We start from the raw sequence: 24,037 nt of genomic DNA on the forward strand, positions 1-24,037 counted from the left end.
CATCAATAATCTTTTCATATGCATCTCCAATGACTCTCCTCTATGCCTGTGAACCATGAGCGCTTGGGACCAGTTTATCTTTCCTCCTATACTTCCTCCTTGTCATCCTTATCACCCTCTTGCTGAGAAAACAGAAAAGAAGTTAGTTTAACTGGATGCCAGTGAGCAAAGAGGAGTGGCATATGACTTGTGATCCACCAGATTCCTGGATATCTCCCTCAGGGTCTCCCAGGCACTTCCACGCAGCATGCCCAAAGCTAAAGGTATGATCTTCCTGCTGGAGTCTACTCCTCCCACATCCCTAGTTCCCTTCAAGCTCCCCAACCTGGTACATGGGCAGCAACCTGTACCTCACCTGGTCCCTCACCTACACTCTCAGGTCCACCTCCTGAACATCTCTCAAATATACCATTTCACTTCTTGTATGGCAAACTTGTGCGTCATCATCTATGCCTGGAGTGTTACGTTTATCCCCAACCACTTGTCCACCCATCCTAAGGACCCCAGAGCAGTCGCTCTGAAATCCACACTCATCTGAACATCTCCCTGTCTAGCTGAAAACCATAAAGTTCTATAGTGTAAAGTCCAAACTCTGTTCTATGGCTCCAACCACCCAGGCCGGGGTTCTTTCCAATATACTAGCTCTCAGATGATGGTGAAGAATGACAAGGGCCCCTGTGCAGAGAAAGAGCAACTTTATTTGGTGAGGAACATGGGCTGTAACACGTGCCTGTGGGAAAGGAGGGAGAGCAGTTTCCTTGGAGAGAAGGCTGCTCTGGTTCCCACATAGTGGCCGTGTCATTGTCCAGGACATGGGTCAGCCTTCTGTGAGCCCTCGGAAGCTGGGCAGAGAGTGGATTGAGCAGCAGGAAGTGGGTCTGTTGGGAGAAGCCCCCAGTCAGAATGGAGACTGGCAGTCACTGACTTTTGTTGGTATTGGCCCATCATCAAACTTGCCCTCCAAAGGAAGGGGAGGGGGCTGAGAACCTCAGGCTAGCTTCTGGGGCCTGGGGCCAAGGGGACTCCTTGTGCATTTGTTTGAGTGCATTGGTATCCATGTGTACCTATGTGTGGTGTGTGTGTGTATCCATAGCCATGTGTATTTCTCTTTGTAGCTGTGTTGTGGTGCTGTCTGTGTCTCTCCACCTCTGTCAGCATTTCTGTGGACTTCTCTGTGCATCTCTGTGTACCTCTGTGTGGCTGTTTGTCTCCCTTTGGAGATAGTCACTGTCCCAATAGAGTCACTGTCCCAAGCCCCCCTCTGTCCCCTGCCAGGAGAAGAGCAGCAACACCCAAATCCTGGGGATTGGGGAACAGCACTCACCAGTTTGACAGAGGCTGTGTCCCTTCCCGGAAGGCTTAGACCTTGATGACAAATTCCAGCCCATGGATCAGCATGTCTGGAAAATGAAAGAATAACCACTGCAGACCAGAGTGATGATCCCAGTGTGAAGGAGTTCAGAGATATCCCATACTCCCCGGAGGCCTGGGGACGGGCACTGGGAACTCTGGTGATCCCACTAAGCTCGGGTGAAGCTTGGCAGGACTAACACCTCCTTCCACCAACCAGCTCAGCTGTTTTCAGTGTCGGTCTGCTGGAGGCGGGCGGGGGGTGGGGGAAGCAAGGCCTATCCATTGACATTATCTGGATAATTAAAGGCAAAAAAAAAAAAAAACCCGCAATGGGGAGAGCTGAGGCTGGAAGGATCTGGCTCTCTCCTATGGTGTGCAGGGATGGGCTCCTTGGGGGAAAATCGCTGTTCTGGAAAGGGAGATAGGCCTTGGAAGTGGGTACTTACCAGCAATGGAATGTACCAGGGTGACGTCCAAGTGGCTGAGAACCTCATTGACCAGAGGGCACACCTGACCCAGGGGCAGAGAGAGGCATTAGGCAAAGTGGCACCTGTAGGGAGGCCCTGGGTGCAGCAGTATCCCAAGGATGGATTCTCTGGGGGAGATTTTCTATCATTTTTCCGTGTCTGAGAGTGTTTGGTTCTAAGCAGTCTCACAGATGAATGCTTACACATTCACACGGGCAGAGGGAGAAAAGGGAGGTGTGTACGTGAAGCACCCAATCACATGAGCCAGTGTTCACCGTGTGATAGGACACCTGCTTCTAACTAGAGCTTCTCTGGGAGAGGTGAGTTTCTAGTTATAGGAGGCACCCTAGCATAGGCTGGAAGAGTGCTTGCCTACAGCCCTGGTGAGGGTGGCCTGGGAGCTTCCTGGGGCAGGGGCCAATCCATTTCAGCTGTAGTGTGGACGTGCCCAGGGCCTGGCCCACAGCAGGAACCAATCAATGCATTTTGAAGGGTGGAAAGAAGAAACACAGACACATGGATCAGCGGACAGGGAGACATATCAAACTGAGGGGTTCAGAAAACCTCGCTCCAGGGGATTCTTTCATCCTGAGAAGCTCTATGACCTAAGGATCAGGAGCTGCCACTTTTATTCACTTACCTTGCCCTGTACCAGCTCAGGAAGGACTTCATTCAAGATGCCGCTGAGACTGTCGACAAGGCTTTGAACGGGGAGGGGAGCAAATCTGAAAGAGAAAATCCAGGGGGCAGTGCAGAGGCCTGGGGTTGGTATGGAGAAGCCTTCAGAGGGGCTACTGTGCCCGTGTCGGTCTCAGTACTCCATGACTAAAATGGGACCTTGTCCACTCACACCCTCATGCAGGTGAACACCGGGGGGTCCAGCCAAAGGGAGTGGCACCCTACACAGCAGTACATACAGTAGGTATGAATAGAATAAACATACAGTTCCAGCATACAGTAGGTATTCAGTGAGACTTTGTAGAATCCATAAATGGATGAACAGTGCTTAGTACATTGTTGTCATGAGAATTCAACGAGATATGTGTGAAATACAACATATGTGCTCAGTGAATGTTAATCATGATGAGGACGACTTCTGCACATTATGCATGCCTCAGTCTCCCTGTGACAGGTAACTGAAATAAGGAAACCAGGTCGGCTGCATAGCTGTTTTACCCCATACTGGGACAAAGCATTCTCGTACCTGTTGTCTTAGTGGATTCAATCAAGAGCCCCAAAGTGCCTCTGTAGTACGGTGATCTGAGTACGCTGAGACTCTAACTGGGGAGGCACTGTCCATGTTCACACAAGAATCCCTCTACTTCTCCACATGCCCCTCTGGTAGGTGGGCTTGAACTCAGATTTTTGATTGCCTGATCTAGCATAAAACTGGTCAGCCCCACCAAAGAAAAGATGAGTGGCTATTTACCCATCCATCCATTCATCCATCCATCCATCCATCCATCCATCCATCTTCCCACCCTTCCACCCTCCCACTCATCCATACTCCCATTGTTCTGTCTTCCCAGCCATCTGTCCATCATCTCATCAATATTGTTTCTGGGCAGGAGAAGCCACCCCTCTGGCCTCACCCATCAAGCAGAGAGATTTGCAGTCTCCCAGGGGAGTGAGTGCAGTCACCAAGAACCAGGTGGATCTTCCCCTGTTCATTTTTCACAGCTAAAATTTCTGCAGTGATGTTTAGCTTCACAGCCAGCTTTAACAGACTTCCGACCAGGGGCCTGCAGAGGAAACAGTTTGCTGCATCTGTATCTGAGTTGAAAACTCATATCTGTTAGACTCCAACACCCCTTTATGGCTATGCATTGCATCAGGGTCTCCTTTGGTGAGCCACCCTCCCCTTCCCCCTTGGGGTCCACTCACGTATTCACATTGAGGACCATGCCCAAAGGGATGGTGACATAGAGACGATGGCCATCAGGGCTCTGCACAAGGCCTAGTTCCAGGAGCTGGGGATTAGTGATCTTCAGACTGTCCAAGAAGCAACATTGGAGGGAGGAATATTAGCTCCTTCAGCCCCAAATCTGGAAACCACCTTTAATCCAAACTGTACCCATCCCAGAGGAGGAGCTACCCATGAGATGGGATGGGGGAGAAAAGAGGGGAGTCTTGCAGCAAAGCCACATGAGTTCTGAGTCACACATCAGTGTTTCCCAGCCTCTGCACTGGGTCAGATCCTAACACACCATGCCCCTCTCTGCATCTCATGTCTATGAGGTATTCCAGGGTGGAGGCTGTGTCTGGATTATATTTGCATCCTGTATACCAGCTCAGAGTCTTACAAAGAAGGGGCCTACTCCATATTGGTTGACTTTGTGGATTGATGAATGGGTGGGAGGATGCATGGGAGAGTAGCTGGTTAGATGGTAGAGAGAATGGACAAATGGATGGATAGATGAGTGGGTGAGTGGATGAGAGTACGTGGAGTAAGTCCCTCACAAACATTTATGGGTAAGAAGCACTTACTGCTTCTGGTTCCTGCCATAATCGTCAGTGGCGGGTCAATCAACAATGGTCACAATCAGATCAAGGAGCAGGAAGTCAGGGAGAATGGAGAGAGGATGGAAGCAAGACTCTCCTCTGAGCTGATCTTACAACCAGTGTGCCAGGTGATTACATCTCTCCTAATCTCCCTGACAGTTTTTCTCTGTGGGTACTATGATCTCATCTTACAGATGGAGAAACCAAGCCCAGGGAGACTGCGTGCCTTGGTTTCCTGTCACCCAGCAAGTACATGGGTTGGAAATCAAACTCAAGGCTATCTGTCTGTCTTCAAGTCAGGGCAAGCGCCTGGGTGGGTAGGAATCTTGGAAATGGCTTTGATCCAGCCCTGTCAAGGACCCAGGATTTGCCAGCTCCCTGGCATCAAACTTCCCATTATTGCCTCTCGCTTAGAGAGCTCTCGGGTGTCTCGTGGGAACCCCACATCAGACTGCTCAGTGGACATCTACTGATGACATAATTGAGGAGAGTTGCGTCCACTTTCTTGCTTACATCAAGGGCCACCTGTGTTCTGAAGGATCCCACAGGTGAGGAGAACAGAATTACCACTGTGTGGTGGGAAAGCCTTGGCTTTGGACTTAAGTAAATTAGAGTTAGAGCTCTTGCTTAGCATCACTCTAGTTGTGTAAGCCCAGGCAACTTTCCGTGCTTCAGTTTTTCCATCTGTAAACTGGAGATTATTACTTCGACCTGAAAGGGTTGTGAGGGTTATAGATGATGCTGGGGACTCAAGATATGCATCAGGACTGGGGGCAATCCCCGGTTCAGGAGGGCTGGTGTTCCTCACCAGACTGTGAGAAGGCTGTCATGAGTCCTGGCCTCATGTTCAGACCACCCTCCCCCCACCTCCTCCTCCAGGGCCACTGCCTGGGGCTCCCAGATCTCCATGGAGGTTATCTGGTGGGGGTGGGGACCAAGGCCCTATTTTATGACTACTCACTCAATGATGTTGTTCAGGACAGGGACCAATGAAGTCACTTTCCCAAGCAGGCCCCCAAGCAGGCCCCCAGAAGTGTCTCCTCCAGTCTTCAGGATGTCCAAGAGTGGAAGGTTTTGTAGAGTGCCCAACAGACCCCCAGAGAGCAGGCCACTGCTGAGACCTGGAAATGGGTGTAGGGGTAGGTCCTTGGGGGGTCAAATCTGACAATTCCAGATCCTCAGCCCCTCTCTCCCAATCATCCCTGTCTCCCTCCCCACACTGAACAGTTGGACACACACACACACACACACACACACACACACACACACACACACCTGAAAGAGGTTGTCACAGACTCACCACTTGTTAAGCTTCCAGCAAGATCTGTGGGATGTGGGGCCTGGGGTGGAGTCCCAGCCAAAAGCAGGTTCTGGTCCAGGGGCACGGGCAGGACTTCCATCTGGGCTGTGGTATGGGCCAGCAGCCCACAGAGGACAATGAGGCCCCCAGTTTGAAACATCTTCTGTCTTGGTATCTGTGGATAGAACAATGGGTCTAATGTAGCCCAGATACCAGAGAGGAATTACCCACCATCTGCCTCCTGGCTCTCGAACACCAGGAAGTGAATGGCAATAGCTAACAACACTACTCAGCGTTTCCTCTGGCCCAGACATCAGGGTAGGCACTCGAGACCTGGTAACTGATTTCATCTTAACCATCCCCTAAGATGTGGGAGCATATTACCTGCACTGTACAGATGAGCAGAGGGAGGTCTTGTGAGTGTAGGTAACTTCCCCCAAGGTTTCAAGCACACAGTAGGGGTGGGATTTGAAGCCAGATCTGTCTGACCCAAAGGCCTTAAGTTAAGTGACCATCAGATTTACTCTCCAATTGGGCTTGCTTGCAGTGGCCTGCCCCTAGTTCTTGCTGTCCAGACAAGAGAATGGAAAGGCTGAGGGGCTGAACTGCTTTGCTATTATCCCCAGGAAGTCTTTTGGCCCAGGTCCAGCTTGCGATGGTTTGTGGAAACCCTTTGAAATCACAGAGGTCATGTGGCCATGGCCATCATCTCATCCAGTGCTGGGGAAATCCTGGGGCCATTCAGAGTCCTCACTGCATAAGGAGAATCAAGGGACCAGAGAGGGGTAGTGACTTTCCCAAGGTCACGCAGCAACTTGATAGCAGAGTTGTAGTTGGAGATAGGTTTCCGAGCCCCCATCCCCCAAACATCCACACTATCTTTTCTACACCTTTCTCTTCTCCCTCAAGCTAACCTGAACAAAATTTGGAGGCAGTCCCTGACATCTGGCTGCCTTTTGGACTGTCCCCTCCCAGATATCACCAACCCTGTCACAGAGCTATTTGGCAGCCAGCAAAGGTGTCAAAAGCTGCTTTGGGCAAAATTCCATCAACTGGCTGATGCGGCCAAAGCACCCTCATTGCTGTGGCTGGCTGGAATCGAAAACGCTTTTTGGTCCCAAGAGCCAGTTGTGGCTCTCAAACTTAGATCGCATTCTCTGAACTCTGTTGGGAAACAGGCCTTTTATGAATCCAGTGGAAGCTAAGGACCCTAGCTAAGGATGCTGGTCTGAATCCACAATGGCAACCCCAAGTTAACACTCCTGCCGTAGAGATTTTGATTTAGGGTATGAAGAGCACGCTCCTGAGTGAAGCCTATCATGGGATTTCGTGCAATTGCAGCTGCAGCCATACGCTCCCCCTCGCCATCAAATTCTCTTTACATTTCCACATTCAAACCTTGCATCGATGTTACTGCCCTCTCAGGGAAGCAGAGTGAATGGCCATTCCCATTCCCCCGAAAATCCCTCTGAAAGAGACCCCCAATGAGTGATCCTAAGTGCAGCCAGCCGGTGCCCACCCCACAGCCTGGGCCACCCAGGGCCGCCGAGCAGGAGTGGGACGGGCATGGGACAGGCAGGTCTCACCTGGGCTTCTCGGAGGTCCTGGCGGCTCTCCCTGCTCTCCTCACCCCTCGCCTGCTTGCTCCTGCACAGGAGGTAGTGTCTTTTTATAGTGTGCGAATCAGGAAATGTGCGATCAGATGATGGGTTTCTAGATAATTCAGAATTCTGCGATCCGGTGGTGTCTTTCAGGGCTCTCCAAAGTAAATAATTGCCAATCACATTAGTAGATGGGACACTTAAGCCACTTGATGGACAAGTTAAACAGAGAAAAACTTGAGATGGGGATGTTACTCAAGACTTCATGGTTTCATGCGCAGGGCTGAGGCTGGGGGCCCACGCGCCCAGGTGGCAGATCACATTTGGAACTCGCGAGAGGCAGCCAGCTGGGGCTCGGGAAGAAGCCTCTCCTGATGAGGCTCTTTTCCATTCCTGGTCCAGTTCTTCTCCATTTGGAGGATTCTCGCTCCCAAAGTGTCAGAAGTTTCAAACTGCCTCTGACTTTCCTACATCTGGGGTCTCCTGTTTTCTGAGTCCCTGTTGCACGACGTGCCGGGGGCTACACATCCTGGCCAGAACCCTGGGAGGGAGAGGATGCCGCCCTGCTCCTTTGCACAGTGGGACAAGCGCCCAGACACAGTGAGGATGGGGCAGAGTCAGAACTTCTCTCACTGGACGATCACAATAAAACAGTGTCGACAGCTGACACTTGCCGAGCTCTTGCTGAATGCCAGCCTGGCATTGTTTTTCATATTCAGCAACCCCATGAATCCTCCCAGGGTGTGGGCTGGGAAGGAGTAGCCCTATTTTACAAGGGGAGAACCGAGGCTTGGAGTGTGAGTGGACACGTCCAGATTTGCACAGCGGGCACGGGGCCGAGGCCTTCACACTCCAGCCCGTTCTCGGAGTCACTGTGCTGAGGCACGAAGACACCTTCCTCACACTCACTTGCGCATTTTGCTTTTCCACATCTCATGCTCTTATGAAATTTCACTTTTATATCCTGGAAGACTCTTCCCAGGTTCCCAGGCCTGAAGGATGCTGTGGTATCCTGGTCTCTGCCTTTACCCTTTCTTCTTCCCTCCCCCAAATGAAGTAATAAGGCATCTGTCCCCACCTCTTGGGCCTTTGAATCCATTTTGAAGATGAAACAGCTGAGTCGTGGAGAGGTCAAGGTCGCAGACTGGTGAGAGCAGCTCTTGTCCTGCAAAACCTAACATCTTAAGAGCAAAAGTAAAAGAGGAGGAGGAAATGCATATTTATTGAGCACTTACTATGTGCCAGGTGCTCTCCCCACCTGAACCTCTTCTTCATCAGCATTGGTAGGTATTGTTGCCCCTCAAATGTCAGATAAGGAGACTGAGGTTCAGAGAGGGGGACTACTTCCCAGGGACACACAGCGAGTGAGTGGTGGAGTCAGGATTCGGCCCTGTGAGCCATGCTGCCTTCCTCCAGGCCAGGCCCTCCCTGAATCTGCTCTCACTTCCTGTCAGAGTCTGACTGATGCCTCCAAGGGGCTAGGACCCTGGCTCTGGACTGACATATCCAATGAAACACTCTCTAGACTCTTCCCACAGCTTCTATGTTGTCAGTCGTCCTCAAAGTACCGTTTTTTGTTATCTTGGTACAACTCTTATGGGTTGGGTCAGGTTGTTGCTATCTTTGTGGGGAAACTGAGGCAGATAAGTCGAGGGACTGATTTAAGTTTGTGCAGCTAGTTACTGGACAGCTAACAGCCTCTGGTGTGGATCCAGGAGGCTACATATATTTTATGGCAGAGAGGGGATGGGTCTGGGTGCAGATCGCCCTGATTCAAATCTTGTGACTCCGGGCAAATCACTTTAATCCCTTGAACTTCAGTTTTCTCATCTGTAAAGTGGGAGGATAATATCTACCTCTCAGGGCTGTGGGAGATGATGTCTGGGGAGTTGGCATGAATCTCGGTTCATAAACTCACATGTCTGTGTTTTTCTTTCTAATGTATCTACAGCTTAGTTACCATTTCAAATGTCAGTTTGCTGGGTAGCAGAAACTTCGCCATTTTCCTCTGGAGTTTTATTTCTGTTCCAGGGGTTTCATTTGTATCAAGCCCTCTAAAGGAGGCTGCCTTGTCCCTATTTTGACTGGAAATGGAGAGATATCCATATGCCATCTGGTTCCCCCCTAATTGCCAGGAAAGCTATGCTTCCCTCCCGCCCAGAAGCCCCCCACCCCCTAGATTTAGCATTTACTTCTTACTCCCTGTCAAACACTCAGCATAGTTCTTCTGTTTCTCAGTTCTTTGGGTCTCAGGCAGAACTGTGGGAGTCCACCCCAGACCATCTGCCGAGACCCACCTAGACCCTCTCTGGATAACCTTCTTTCCCTGGGGTCCTGTCACCTCTCATGGCTCTGGAAGGGCACAGATGTCCTCTGTTCTTGAATCCAGCACACTTACTGGGGGTTTCTGTTGTCCCTCCTCCAATGCCAAGTTTTGCCTCGGGAGTAGCAAGGGAATTACTTCTTAGAACCCACTAGAACTGTGTTCTCTTCAATTTCTCTTGGGCTTTCACACTCCCCCAACCTGACATGGAGAATTTTCTAGTCTTGGAGGCAGGAAACCTTGCTTCAATTCATTATATATGTGCGATTCTATGTCTTGAATTTCAAAATTAAAAAACCCAGGCTTGGGATGCCCGGGTGGCTTAGTGGGTTAAGTGTCCGACTTTGGCTCAGGTCATGATTTCACGGTTCCTGAGTTCCAGCCTTGCATCAGGCTCTGTGTTGTCGGTGTGGAGCCCACTTGGGATCCTCTGTCCCAGTCTCTGCTCCTCCCTCGCTCACACACACACTCTCTCTCACTCAAAAATAAATAAACATTAGGAAAAAGCCCAGGATTAAATTTTATTTTATGTATTTTTTCTTTTTCTTTTAATTTAATTTTTTTTTAAATTTACATCCAAATTAGTTAGCATATGGTGCAACAATGATTTCAGGAGTAGATTCCTTAATGCTCCTTACCCATTTAGCCCATCCCCCCTCACACAACCCCTCCAGCAACCCTCAGTTTGTTCTCCATATTTATGAGTCTCTTCTGTTTTGCCCCCCCCCATTTTTATATTATTTTTGTTTCCCTTCCCTTATGTTCATCTGTTCTGTGTCTTAAAGTGCTCATACGAGTGAAGTCATATGATTTTTGTCTTTCTCTGACTACTTTCGTTTAGCCCAATACCCTCTAGTTCCATCCACGTAGTGGCAAATGGCAAGATTTCATTCTGTTTGATTGCCGAGTGATACTCCATTGTATATATATACCACATCTTCTTTAACCATTCATCTGTTGATGGACTCTTTCCACACTTTGGCTGTTGTTGATAGTGCTGCTATAAACATTGGGGTGCATGTGTAAAAATTTAAAAACATTAACCTACAGTAAAATTGGCTTTTTCTCCTTTTGGTGTATGGTTCTATGAATCTTAACGCGTGTAGTTTTATGTAGTCACCGTAACAATCAGGACAAAGAAGAGCTCCATCGTTCCCCAAGCACCCTCCAGCTGCCCTTTTAGTGTCACACCCTCCCCCCACCGGTTGGCAACCACTGCTTTGTTCTCTGTCTCTACCTTTTCATCAAAGTCCCAGGCTTTGAAAACTCACAGCCTTCTCTTTGCTTCTGTTGGAGTTGCCCTTCCTTGAAGCCACAGGAGCTGCATGTCCCACTGCCCTGGGGAGGGCAAGGGGTGTAGGGCATCACAAACGTGGAAGGTCATGCCGCTAACATTTCAAGACAGTGTTTTCCACGTTGGTGATGTCAGTGCCTTCCCAAAGTGTTTCTCAGAAACTGTAGTTGGTGCCCTTTGCTTCCCACAAATCAAGGGGGTGCTGGTTCTGTGGCTCAGGAGCAAGATCAGGTTGGAGGCTGGGTTCAAGGGAGATCTTCAGGTGGCCTTGGAAACCCCAGTGGTTTTGTTGAGGGGCAGTGGCATAAAGGGTTCACAGGGAGCTGGGGGCCCCCCACTGTGGTGAGAAAACTATATTTGGTTCAGCAGAGTTTGCTTTAAGTTCCACTTACCGTGGAGATTAATTTCCCACCTACCTTTGCAGTTAATGATAATAACAGTTTTTTATGAGGCCTAGAGCACTACATCATCTCTATACCATCCAGAACAACCCTGTGGGGGCACTGAGGCTCAGAGAACACAGTGACCTGGCTAGGGCCAGCCTAGCTGGGAAGACGTGAAGTCAGACTGTCGTCCTGGGCCGTCCAGCTTCAGTGCTCTTAACTTTGAGGGCAAGTTTGTGTCCCAGAATCTTCAGAAAATTCTTGTTCGTGTTCTCTGGAGCCTTCCCACTCCTGAGAAGTCAGACTGCGCTGAGTGCCGAGGCCGGCTTGGCTGATGACTCTGGGCAAGATGCTTTCCCTCTGGCCGCCCTGGTTTCCTCATCTAGAACACGTGGCTGATGACGCCCACCTCCCGGAGCTGTGAGAGGGTTAAATGGGGGAAACAAATATAGCTTGCAGCCCAGTGTGTGGCGCAGAGTCAGAACTCTGTAATGAAAGGGCGTGAAAATTACAAGGCACAGATAGGCAGGACCTGGAGCAAGCTTTGGCCACGTGGGGCTGAATTTCTGCATAAATCCCCCCAGACCCCATGATCATAATAGAGGCGCATTGTGCAACAAGCTGCCGGCAGAAAACATGATGAGTCCGTGGCTCTATGAACCTTAAAACAAAAAGAAAACAGAATCTGAGAAACCCAAGGAGGCCGCTGGAGGAAGGAGGCCCCTGAGCCACCCCGGAGGGGTCAGGAGGAAGGCAGACAAAAGCTGCCTTCACCAAGAGACCGGGCACCCTCGCTAGAGGATGGGGCCCAGCCCTCTGTTTGCTCTTTGAATCATGAGCAGGAACCCCCCCCCCCTCCCCCAGACTTGAGGCTGTCAAGGGGAATCCTCTGTGTGAATGAACATGGGCGTTTAGGGTTGCAAATCCCCAACGAAGCATTTCGGATTAGGCAGTCTGAATTGAAAGAAGGAGACGTGAGGCTCCCTCACCCTATTCTCATCTCTGAGCTGTTGACACTTCCTTGTTTGAGCTTGTCAATCCAGCCGAACTCCTGTTTCATCATTTTTCCCTCAGTGTATGTGTGTGTGTGTGTGTGTGTGTGTGTGTGTGTGTGTGTGTTGGGGGGGAGTCGTGTTAAGAGGAAGGGAGGGAGAACTGGAGGGGGAGCCACAGTGGTCAAGCATGGAGTCTGGCTCTAGGGTCTGGCTGCCTGAGCACAGTCGACTTGATCATTTCCTTGCTGTGTGATCTTGGGCAAGTGGCTTTCTCTCTCTGAGCCTCAGGGTCTTCACGCATGGATTTGCTGTGATGATTTGATGAGACGCTGAATATAAACTCTGAGCACCAAGCTTGGCACATGCCAAGTACTTAATATATGTGGGCTACTATTATTAATATGTGTGTGTTATTTCCCCTTGATTTCTTTCCCTCCCCTTGGGAGGAGGGCGGGAATCAATATTGCAGAAATGAATAGTCATTAATCAAATAATTAATGAGATAAAGGACTTGTTTTTAAAATTTTTTAATGTTTATTTTTGAGAGAGAGAGAGACAGAGACAGAGACAGAGACAGCACGAGTTGGGTAGGGGCAGAGAGAGAGAGAGAGGGAGACACAGAATCTGAAGCAGGCTCCAGGCTCTGAGCTGTCAGCACAGATCCCGACTCGGGGCTCAAACTCAGGAACTGTGAGATCATGACCTGAGCCAAAGTTGGACGCTCAACCAACTGAGCCACCCAGGAACCCCATGAGCTAAATGACTTTTAATAAGCATTTCCCATGGACCTAGCACATGCTAAACATATTGCAAATGCTTTTTCACATGCTCCCATAAATGTCCTGCATGGTAAATATTTTCTATTTTAAAAATGTTTGTTAAAGTCTAACATACATAAGAAAAGCGCACATAAGTGAATAGCTCAGTGAATTTTCACAAACTAAACAGCCTCCCCAAAAGTAGCATCCAGATCAAGAAACAGGGCTCCAGAAGCCCCCCTTGAGCCCCTCCCAGTCACTAACACTCCCCTCACGGGTAACCACTATCTTGATCTCTGACAGCATAGGTTCGTTTTGCTGTTTTTGAACTTCATATAAATGGGAGACGTAACATGTGCTCTTTGGTGCCTGGCTTTGTTATGTTCACAAGATCTACCCATGTGATCGTGCGTAGTTGTAGGTCATTACTGTAGAGCATTCCACTGGGAGACTATTCCACGATATTTACCCACTCTTTTGATGGGCATTCAGGGCTTTTCCTCAGGGACTATTATGACCATTGCTGCTATAAGCAGTCTCGTGCACGTCTTATGGCGTCCACACACGTGTGTTTCTGGTACAGGGCGGGTCTATGTTGCGCTTCTGTAGCAACCGCCACCCGGGTTTATAACGAGGTGGTGCAATTTACCTCCCACCAGCAGTGCCCAGGTTCCTGTTGCCCCACATCCTGTAAGACTTCTATCCCTACTTTGCAGGTGAGGGAGGCCTGAAGGTAAAGTGCCTTGTCCCACACACAGCGAGTGGGTCCTGAAACCAGATTCATCCACCGCTTAACCACCTACATTTGCTGGGCTCACACTCTGTGCCAGCCCTACACTGGTGGCCAGTGGGGAAGGGGGCATCCGTCACTCTGATGCACATGGTTCATACCCACGTGGAACTTCTCATTTGGCTGAATTGGACTCGAACTCAGATCCATTCGGTGCCGACGTTTATAATTTTCCACTGTGTCAGCCTTTCTCTCCACTCTGTTGGAGCCTGGCAAAGTGCTTGGCACATAGTGGGCACTCAACAAATATGGCTCGAGTGAGTGATGGAATGGGAAATCTCAACAGGGCCCTCCCTGCATTGATAAGTAAATCTCCAGATGGGCTTTTGGCTGCAAATTACAGGAAAAGAAAGTGATTTCTCTGCTATTTCTGGGTTCATGAGCAAACCCAGGCATATTTAGTCTCAGGATGGACCTTCATCAAGTCTGACTTGTGGAACTCTAACCTCAGGACCCAGGAAGGGGAACCTCTGTACCCTTCAGAGCTAGAGTTTATTAGGGACAGGACAGGACTCTGCAGGGCCTGTGGTAAAGGATTTTGGGGCCGTGGAAGCCCCACTCTGAGGGAGGCTTAAGATCTCAACATGTGGAATCTCCTTCTGATTATCAGTAGGTAGCTGGAGGACACTCCAAGTCTGGCACATGGAAGCTTGGCTGGACTCACAGTTGGTTGAATTTATGAGCAACAGCCTGTTCTGTAAGGAGAAGAGACAAGATCAGTCACCAGGGTGACTGCCTGTTCAACCCCCGAATGGGACTCCCATCCATCCAAGCTGACCAAGGGCCAGTGCCTGAGGCATTTGCGTTAAAACTCTTTCCAAATGGTACGTAGTTAGGCACTTCTTGTTGGCTTCCTGGGGACTGTGTCTGTCTGTCTACAGATGGAGGGTGGTCTCAGGTATGGGGTGGGGCCAGCGGTCCCTGAAGGACTGAGTGGAGATCTTGGGAGGAGTTACAGTTTCTGGTGGTCTGGAGATTCTGGTGACTTGGCAGGGCCCAGTCTTCTTGGTAGGGGTGCCCTCTGCTGTCCTAGCTCTCTCGGGAGACCGTAACGGTCATTATCATATGGTCACCTCTAAGTGTCCTCAGGGCACATGCAGACACCCCCCAGCAGGCCTCCCTGGGAGCTCCCCCCTGGGCGCCTCTCTACTTGCCCACCCTGAGTCCTCCTCCCTGGACAGATGCAGACACTCACCCATGAGGCTTTTTAACAGTTTCACGTCCAACTGTCTGAGGATTTCGCTGATCAGAGGACACACCTGGGCCACCAGCATAGAGACAAGGGTCAGGCTGGGGGCTAGGAGAAGAAAGCTAGAGAGCCTGTGGCTGGAGCCTTAGACTCCACTGGATTTCCACAAGGAATTTCCACTGGATTTCCACAAGCTCCCTTGTGCTGAGCGCCAACTAGAGGCCACGCACAGCACTTAGAAGTGTGCCTGAATCCTCATGACGACTCCATGAGATGGGGACTGTGATGGTTCCCATGCTACAGATGGGGAAACTGAGGTGTGGGGAGGCTAAGTCACTTGCCAAGGACACACAGCCAGTAGATGACAAAACTGAGATTTTTCAGGTTCTGAAGCCCAAGATTTGAAACTCTTTTCTGAATTGCCAATATATACGTCCTGACACTCAGACTCAAAGATACCCAAGGGGAAAATATTTTTCTCAAACTTACCTGACTTTCTACCAGGTGCGGGGTCACTTTTACCAGGTTCTCCCTGAAGTAGCGGAGAAAATGTTTCATCTTTGGTGAGATATCTCTGGAAAGAGAGGTAGATGTGTAGAACAGAACAGATAAATCTCTGCAGTCCCAGTGCTGGGACTGACTGCTTGAGTACACCCTACACAGACATTTAATCATCGGCCAGCCCTCTACAAGAAGCATCACTGTTAGCAGTAGTTGAGGGGGCAACACAGAGAGGTGATGTGACTTGCCCAAGGTCACACAGCTAGTAGGTGCTGACTGGATTAGAACCAGGTCAGGAGAGCACCAGAGTTCAGTCCTTCCCCTGCACTGTCCTAGCCATGAATGCCCTGCATGATTTAGGCATTCAGTGAATGTCTGATGAATAAATGAATGAACACCCGCTGACGACCTGGTTGCTTTCAGCATTCTGGAATTACAGGGAGAAGTCACACCCACATATTGCCCTCAAGGGACTCATAGTCTGCTGAGGTTGACAGAGTTGGTCAGCCAGTATATATAGGTCTATTATATACTCTATTAATAGATGCACCATATAAATAGCTCTATTTTTTTTTTCTCTGTCTGGTTCCCTACTGTATGGCTAACATCAAGTATGCCATGTCTGGCACCTAGTAAGTTCTCAGTAAATATTTGTTGAATGAATACGTGATGAGGAGGAGTTCTTGAGAGAAGGGAAGGGCATTCCAGGTGAAAGGATCAGCATGTGCAAAGGCAGGGAGGTATGCAAATATATGGTATGTTGATGGAGAGGTGGGGCCTTCATTGACACGAGAGGGCAAAGGGCTGCAGAGTGGGGCAGGCGAGAGCACGAGGAGGGCCCTGACTGACATCTAGGAGTCTGCTCTTCATTCAGAGGGCTTTGGAGAACACCTGGAGGGTTTGGAGCAGGGGCACATTTCTGTGCTAGAAAGTTATTTCTGCTGCAGGGGCAGAATGCAGTGAAGGAGGTGAGGTCTGAGTCAGGGAGTGTCAGAGTGGCTCCTGCAGGGGTCCAGGAAGTGGTCTATGAGCAGGAGCAGTGGCTGAGGGATGGAGAGAGAGGGAGCAAGCAGGGGGCTGCCAGAAGGTCATTGATGGGAGCCAGGGAGGATGGGCTGCGGGGTGTGGGGAAAGAGGAAGGGTCCCTCCTGGAGGGTGGCCGCGCCATCACTGGGATGCTGGTTCAGGAAGAGAAGTCGATCCTAGGGAAATGGTGAGATCTATTTTGGGCTCACCCAGGAGGTGGTGGAGACATGTGGTCGCACCTAGGGGGGGTTGGGAAGGGGCCCGGCCTTGGGGAGGGCAGCTGGGACCTTACTCAGTTAGAACTGTTGTGTAGATGCTGCTTTGCTCCACACAACAACTGCCTATCACCAGATCCCTCCGGCCAAATTCGTCTTTCTCCAGGCAGAACTCCATAACGAGGTTCATGCATACGTGTATCTTTATGATCTTGTTATTGAAGGACCTGGGGACAAGAGAGAGGAGGAGAAGAGAAAGGGCCAGGGACGGAGGAGGAGGTGGAACAGCCAACACCAAGAGAAGAGTGACCCTTTCAACAACTTTTTCAACAACTACTCCTGCAGCCGGCGACAAAGGAGAAAATGCTGTCAGACAGAGTGGCTTCTGAAAATTCTTTAACTCGACCGGCTTAGGGGCCTTTGGAAATTCAGAAGTTGAGAGTTAGTCTTATTAAAAAAAATCTTTACCGTTTAGCTGTGCCCTCCCTTTTCTTGGGGGCAGCTGATGTTAAAGGATAGTCTGACAGATGGAGGGAGGGGTGATGATAGAAATAAAATGTTTCTCTCTTTTCTTTCGAATCAGTGTCATGAACTCACATAGGTTTAAATGAGCAAATGACCTGCCTCCACCGACCAGGAATTGCCATCCACATTTCAGCTGAAGAAACCAAGGCTCAGAGATGTGAGTTGACTTGCCCCAGGTCACACAGCAAGTGAGTTCAGAAACCAGGATTTGAACCAGGTTGGAGTCAGAAAGATCTGGGTTCCTTAGGTTGCCAAATTCCACCCTTCCCCCACCAGCTCCCAGATTCCCGCTGGGGAGGAACAGCGCCCCACCACCCCTGCTGCGGTATGACTCACAGTCTCAAGTCAATGTCAAATTCAAGTGAGATGTTGGCCGAGAACCACTCCTTGTGGAAAGACATCCGGATCCCACCATAGTCCAGCTGAATGTTGGTGACGTTGGCGCTACACAAGGAGAGAGCAGAGGCCCTTCAAGGGTAAGGAAATCTGGACATCAGGACCTTAGGCTGACAAACAGTGGGCTTTGGAGTCAGATCCTTTTAAAGATGGTTGGAGGGCAAGAGCCACCTGTCGGAGCCCTGGCCTGCAAGCTGTCCCTGAGGGCCCTCAACAGTTCCACACAACAAATGTGTACGACCCACAGCCAACTGCAGATCCAAATCCTGGGACTGTTCTCAGACCCAGCAGCTGCCTCCCAGCACAGGGCCCTGCTGTCTGTCCAGGTGCCCAGGCCCAAGGCCTGGGAGCCGCCTTTGCCTTCCCTCCATCTCTCACCTTCACCTTCAACTCATCTGTGAATCACACTGGCTCTGCTTACAAAATACACCTGGGATCTGGCAACTTCTCATTACTTCTGTCCCTTTCCTCTGGTCCAGGTCACCATCACTTCTTGCCTGGAGATGCTCTAGTTTCTCTCTGAGTTCCTTGCCATGAACTGGGCCTCTCTACGAACTCTTCTCCACACGACAGCCGATAGGCAGCCCTGTTACTTAACATTCTGCCTGGGTTTCTCACTGCTCTTGGAATAAAACCCCAACTCCATACCATGGCTTCTAAGACCTGCAGAGTCTGACCCCACCTGCCTCCACAGCCACATCTTCTACCCCCCCCCCCCCCCGCCTTGCTCACCCACCACACAGGACTTTTTCTCTTCTTCTGACACACCGGTCTCTTTCCTTCCTCAGGGCCTTTGCACTTACTGCCATATCCTTCATGTCGCTTGCTTCCTTCTCTTCATTCTTCCTAAGGATTATCTCTTGAGAAAGGTCTTCCTGATCAGCCCTTCACTGTCACCACTTACCTTGCTGAAGTTGTCTTCCTAACATGTCCATCTCCCTGAAATTAGCTATTTCCTTTTGTGCCTCATCTCACTAACTAGGATGTAGGATCCAAAAAGGCAGTGACCATGTGTCTTGTTTATGGCCATATTGCAAGCACCCAGCCCAGGTCCTGGTACATGGTAGGTGCTCAATGAATTGTTGTAACAACTAGGAAGGGAATGAAAGAAGGGAGGTGGTTGTGGACACACATCAGGGGAAACCCTGCTGGCTCCTTACAATGGTGAGAGTGAGGGACTGAATCAGGGAGACGGGGGCTCAGGGGCCCAGCCAGCTGGAACCGCAGTGGAGCGGCTGGGAGCCTGGGAGGCTGAGGAGGCCACGTCCCTCGAGAGGAAGGAGGGAAACTGCAGGTGAGCAGCCCAGGCCGGCTCTGCTGGGTTAATCAGAGGGCCTGCTGCCTCTGCATCCACTATGTGGGGCAGAGAAGGCTCCCAGCTCCCGAGGCAGGGACGGTTATTATGCCCATTTCACTGATGAGGGCTTAAGGCTGCAGCTCAGAGACCTCAAACACCTTGCCAAGAGTCACACAGCCGTCAACAGTAGAGTGGGGTTCAAATGTCTGACTCTAGACCTGGGTTCCTTTGGCACCCCAGATGTTTGTCCAGGCTGTGCTCTGGGTACCCACGTTATAGATGAGGCTGGAGTGGTCCCACAATTTCCCTAAGGTTGGTGGCAGCCCCAGGATTTAAACGCAGAAGCTTTTATTCCTGAAACTTTGCTTTCATTATCCTGCTTTAATTATGCTCCCTCCCCAGTGGTTCCTCATAGTGCCCTCCCCTCCCCCACCCCGTTCCTTGTATTGGACCTTTTATCCCCTCCTTCCAATCTTCCTTCTTTCCCTCTTCACAGCCTTGTGCTTTCATCCCCTCGGCTCTGCCCTCTGACCCAGAGTTTTCTAGAGTCCCAGGGCCAGGGACAGGGTTCAGGGCCTCACCTGCTTTCTTGCTGTTGCTGGAGGCTCATGCTGCTGATTAGCCAGCCCACCATCCCTGGGGCCATCTGCCCCGAGGCATTCAGACTTTCCATGAGGCGGATGTTCTGGATTCGGCCCTCTGCGTTGTGCTTCATGAGGCCCTGGGCAATAACTGGAAATGGACAAGGGACCAGTGACACTGCAAGTCAAGGGGCCTACGTTGCAGGCTGGGGCGTCCACTTCTTGCTGAATGATCGGTGCTTGTCACCCTCCAACTCCACGCTCCACACTGAAACCCATACTCCTCATCTGGGAACCTGTGCTTTGCAGGGTTGATGGGACACACATGCAGTGGGTCTGACAGGTAATAGCTGCTCTGACGAGATGATAGTGGTTGAAAGTTCGCCCAGTGTTCTATCTCTGAATCTGGAACAGAGAACCTGACGCACGGGACGTACATCACAGCAAATGTTGGTTGAAGAGAAAAATAGGTGGGTAAATAAGAAGAGAATAAATGTAATTTCTCCCACACTGTGTCCAGAACAAGCTGTAGGACTATGTGGAGCTACCAGCAGAAAAGAATGAATTCCAAAAAGGAAGGGGATTTTAAAAGTGATGGGCATGCTTCAGTCCTGCCTATCAGCGCTAGACCCTCCTGCCCCGGATTGGGCCCAGCTCTGATGAACCTCAGAGGGTACACAGGACACATTTATTTCACTTGCTTGACCCTTCCTGTGGTCAGAACCCACACTGCAGAGCAGCAGAAACCATGGTTCCACCTCACTCTCCTCCCTCCAGCTCCCAGACCCCCTTTCAGTATCCCATGTTTCTGTTGTCGCCTGCAAAGAGAAAGCGTGTTTGGAGTCATACATCTGGGTTCAAATCCTGGATCTGTCACCTTCCTGAGTTCTGATTTCCTCACTGGTATAACAGAGGCAGTAATAATACCCATCTCACAGGATTCTTGTAAGGAATATTGAGATAATTTATCCAAACAAGAATATTACTGAGCATCTATTGGGTATCAGGCCTTGCGGTACATAATAAAGACACAAACCAGTTTTCTGTCTAATAAGAGAGACATACATTGACCACACAGTTTCAAAGATAGAGTGATAGTATAGGTATGCCTAGAACTCTTATCAGTTCTGGGTTAATGATGATGGCAACACTTGGAAATTTGTGACCAGTACACATTAGTAGTCACCAGTCCAATATCCATCCATCCATCCATCTGTCCATCTTCCATCTAGCCATCTGTCCAATATCCACCCATCTATTCATCTATCCATCCTCCCATTCATCTATCCTATCATTCTCATCTGAACCTTGTTCAGATTCATGCTCTCTCTCCAATTCCTGATCCAGTTTAAAGCCTTTAATTAACTGAACCATCATTGCCTGGTAACTCTTTCAGGTTTAAAGTGGGCATATCACCCAAGTTGGCCCTATCGATCAGACTAAACAGAAGATCTTATGTTTCATGTTAGAGGGGAAGTTTCTTTCCTTGTCTCCTATTGGAAGGGAGCAAGGCAGGCTGTAGCTCTGATGGCCACTGGCCACCATTTTCCTACCACACTGGGAACTAGTGGCCTGAGGATGAAACTATGCTGATAGCAGAGCTAAAAAAAAAAAAAAAAAAAAAAAAAAAAAAAAAAAAAAAAAAAAAAAAAAAAAAAATTGGACAAAATCCAGTTCTGAATGGCACCTTTGAGTTGCTGATTGAATCATACCTGGAGCTTGTCCTACCTATGATTTTTGGTTCTGTGACATTTTTTTCATTGTTTCGGCCATATTGAGTTGGGTTTTCTATTATGTGCAGCTAAATACTCTGATAGGAGAGGTGGTTATAGTGATAAATATATTCACAGTTGAAAAAGCACTTGGCACGTGCTTTCCTTTGTTTAAATCTCAAAAGCAGCCCCATGAAATACCATTCTAACTGCACCCATTGTAACCATGACGGTGCCTAGGCCCACAAATACACGTGGTATATATTTCCTAATGTAATGAAATGGATACATTTGTGGCAATCCATAAAATACCAAGTTGTGATGAGGGAAATGGGAAATACTGATTATCTAGAACCATTAGGAAATAGAAATAGTAGTTGAAGATTTCATTCCCCAAAAGTTTTTGATCTGGATGGTTTTGGGGAAGAGTTTCACCGAACTCTGTAAAGAGATAATTGTGAAAGAAAACAGAAAAAGAAGATGCAAAATTCATTTTATGAAGCTAGTACAACTTGCCTAGCTTCAAGAAAAGCACCAGGAAAGAAAGTTACACAACACTTTCATGTATGAAAACTTTGCTAACATCCTGTAAAATTATTAGCTAATAAATCAGATAGCTAGTAGTACATTAGCTCTCTATAACTACATTACATTACATTATAAAGTATGTTTTTAGTATGATACATTATAATACATTCTATTACACTATAAAAAATAGTACAGGATAAATATATCATTATGGTAAATTATAAAAAATATCATATTTATTCCAGAAATGGGTATATCCCAGAGAAATTCTTCCACAGCTCCTAACAGGAACACATGCGTGAGCACATGAACAAGGATGTTCATCTCACTGTAGTTTAAAACAGTGGGGAGTTAGAGACAAGTCAAGTGTCCATCCCTAGGGAAATGGCCGCCTGATGGTGAAGTGGATGAATCTCATGGACTTGTAAGTACCAGCCTGAAGCAACAGATGTCAACAGCACAGCATCCAGTGAAAGCAATAAAGAACAACAAGATCTACATGGCAGTACCATTTATGCAAATCAAAACACTGCACGTTTTATAAGGACATGAGCATATGTAAACAAATATTAAACACACCGCAGGGCCTGCCAAGGAAGAGGGGATGGGAGTGAGAATAAGAGGTAAAGGGGAAAATGACAAAATAAAACACAAGAGGACCTTCATAGTAACAATGATGTGCTATGAACTGGCATATGATCAACTGAACCTCAGTTTTCTGTACTTAAAGGTCTAAGAGAAAAAGGAAGAAAAGAGGATGACTGACCCAAGGTCACCCAGCAAGTCATTGGTGGGACCCAGATGACACCTCCCCCGCCCACCCTGTGACAGTAGGCAGAGCATGGGTTGAACTTACTTCTTGCCAGAGCTGGTTTGCTGTCCACATGGGCTTTGGCCAGGCCCTGCTTGTGCAGTGCTGAGGGCAAAGACAGCAAGCTGAGGAGAACTAGGAGCCTCCAGATTGGGCACATCTCAGGTTCTGGGACTTGTGGGTGTCAAGAAGGGTCAGAAGGTACCCAGATGGGTGGCTGTGGGGGTGGCTGCCTGAATGAGTGGACTCATGGTTTCCTGTGGAAAGATGACACCAGAGTTATCCCTGAGCATGCTGTGGGGAGGTGTTGTGATGGGCTCTGGCAGCTGCCACTGGGATTTGCTCCCATGGTGAGGGCAGAAGGTGGAACCCTGTGGGGAGGGCCAGAGATCCAGAGGGGGACCTTGTTGCTTGGATACGCCCAGGAGAGCCCACTGTTGGGTCATCCAGCAGGAGTTGTCTCCCAGACCCTGCGCAGGCTGGATGTTGGGGATTCTACAGTAAGTGAATGAATGAATGAGTGACTGAGGATGACTAATTTCAGGCTCTCCAATTGGACTAGGACTTATTTTAGTGTTTATTTATTAATTTTGAGAGAGAGAGAGAGAGAGGGAGAGAGAGAGTGAGCATGAGTGGGGGAGGGGCAGAGAGAGAGAGTCCTAAGCAGGCTCGGCACTGTCAGTGCAGAGCCAGAGACGGGGCTTGATCCCATGAACTGTGAGATAATGACCTGAGCTGAAGTCAAGAGTCAGATGCTTAACCAACTGAATCACCCAGGCTCCCCTGGACTAGAACTTTCTCAAGGGCAAGATTATTCACAATGCCTACCATGATGCTTGCTTGCTAGGAATTAAGTGTTAACGAATGTTTGTTGAGTGACTGAATGACTAAATACATGAATGAGTGAGAATGGCTGATCTTTAAACCCCCTATCAAGTTATAAAGGCAGGGTGTGAGTCCAATGCCTCCCATGTTTACCGCATGGTAGTTACTAATGTTTGTTAAATGATAAGAATGAATGAATGATTGGATGGATGGATGGTTTATGGATAAGATTTATAGGAGAAGGACAGAGAGCCTCTCTCTTATTTCATTGTTCTGAAGTTGGGAGTCAGAGAGAATTCAGCACAAATCCTCCTGTCCTCAACATCTCAAGAAATGGCACCATAATCCATCCAGTTGCTCTGGCCCCAGCCCTTGGAGTCCCTCTTAACTCATCTTTCCTCATGACCCACTATCCATCTGTCCTGTCAACACTTCCAGAATCTGACCATGTCTAATAACTCCTTCTCAGCCACCATTACATTGGCCTGGATTATCGCATGGGGATCCCTACCTGATTTCGTGGCTTTTTTCCTTGCCCACCCACAATCTGTTTTGCACACAGCAGCCTGCCTAACCATTTCAAGACATTAATCAGATCACAGCCCTCCTCTGCTCAAAACTTCTAAAGCTTCCCACTGCTCACAGAGCAAATGTCAAACTCCATG

At 49.1% G+C, this 24,037-nt stretch overlaps 3 protein-coding genes across 9 annotated transcripts in view; 1 reads left to right on the plus strand and 2 right to left on the minus strand.

The window, feature by feature from the left end:
* Positions 1-24,037, plus strand: part of CDK5RAP1 (CDK5 regulatory subunit associated protein 1) — a 191,084-nt gene that overhangs the window by 145,559 nt on the left and 21,488 nt on the right. The window lies entirely within an intron of this gene.
* BPIFA1 (BPI fold containing family A member 1) lies at positions 1,347-5,863 on the minus strand. Its single transcript, XM_007073573.2, has 7 exons — positions 5,623-5,863; positions 5,284-5,443; positions 3,705-3,812; positions 3,413-3,562; positions 2,461-2,545; positions 1,800-1,863; positions 1,347-1,400 (listed from the first exon to the last, which is right to left on the minus strand). The coding sequence occupies exons 1-7, from the start codon at positions 5,780-5,782 to the stop codon at positions 1,360-1,362; spliced, it is 768 nt and encodes a 255-aa protein (XP_007073635.1). The 5' UTR covers positions 5,783-5,863; the 3' UTR covers positions 1,347-1,359.
* On the minus strand, positions 11,403-22,922 carry BPIFA3 (BPI fold containing family A member 3). 3 transcript variants are annotated; one of them, XM_007073572.2, is made up of 7 exons: positions 22,593-22,921; positions 19,497-19,647; positions 17,559-17,666; positions 16,775-16,924; positions 15,445-15,529; positions 14,962-15,025; positions 14,240-14,461 (listed from the first exon to the last, which is right to left on the minus strand). In XM_007073572.2, the coding sequence occupies exons 1-7, from the start codon at positions 22,705-22,707 to the stop codon at positions 14,427-14,429; spliced, it is 708 nt and encodes a 235-aa protein (XP_007073634.1). In that variant the 5' UTR covers positions 22,708-22,921; the 3' UTR covers positions 14,240-14,426. The 3 variants fall into 3 exon arrangements, with proteins under 3 accessions (XP_042836554.1, XP_007073634.1, XP_042836555.1); XM_042980620.1 differs by lacking the exons at positions 14,240-14,461; positions 14,962-15,025 and adding an exon at positions 11,403-11,641 and having other exon boundaries at positions 22,593-22,922; XM_042980621.1 differs by lacking the exon at positions 14,240-14,461 and having other exon boundaries at positions 14,977-15,063.

The sequence above is a fragment of the Panthera tigris genome, chromosome A3, assembly GCF_018350195.1.
Source record: "Panthera tigris isolate Pti1 chromosome A3, P.tigris_Pti1_mat1.1, whole genome shotgun sequence".
Taxonomy (NCBI): Eukaryota; Metazoa; Chordata; class Mammalia; order Carnivora; family Felidae; genus Panthera; species Panthera tigris.

Excerpts from the sequence above, each read along its gene's own strand:
- BPIFA1 (XM_007073573.2), bottom strand. The coding sequence starts at position 5,782 with ATGTTTCAAACTGGGGGCCTCATTGTCCTCTGTGGGCTGCTGGCCCAT. Across the intron at positions 5,444-5,622 it reads TGCTGGAAGCTTAACAAGTG|GTCTCAGCAGTGGCCTGCTC; the intron begins GTGAGTCTGTGA and ends ACCCATTTCCAG. Across the intron at positions 3,563-3,704 it reads ATGGTCCTCAATGTGAATAC|GCCCCTGGTCGGAAGTCTGT; the intron begins GTGAGTGGACCC and ends TTTCCTCTGCAG.
- BPIFA3 (XM_007073572.2), bottom strand. The coding sequence starts at position 22,707 with ATGTGCCCAATCTGGAGGCTCCTAGTTCTCCTCAGCTTGCTGTCTTTG. Across the intron at positions 19,648-22,592 it reads CAAACCAGCTCTGGCAAGAA|TTATTGCCCAGGGCCTCATG; the intron begins GTAAGTTCAACC and ends GTCCATTTCCAG. Across the intron at positions 14,462-14,961 it reads ACTGTTAAAAAGCCTCATGG|AACAGGCTGTTGCTCATAAA; the intron begins GTGAGTGTCTGC and ends TTCTCCTTACAG.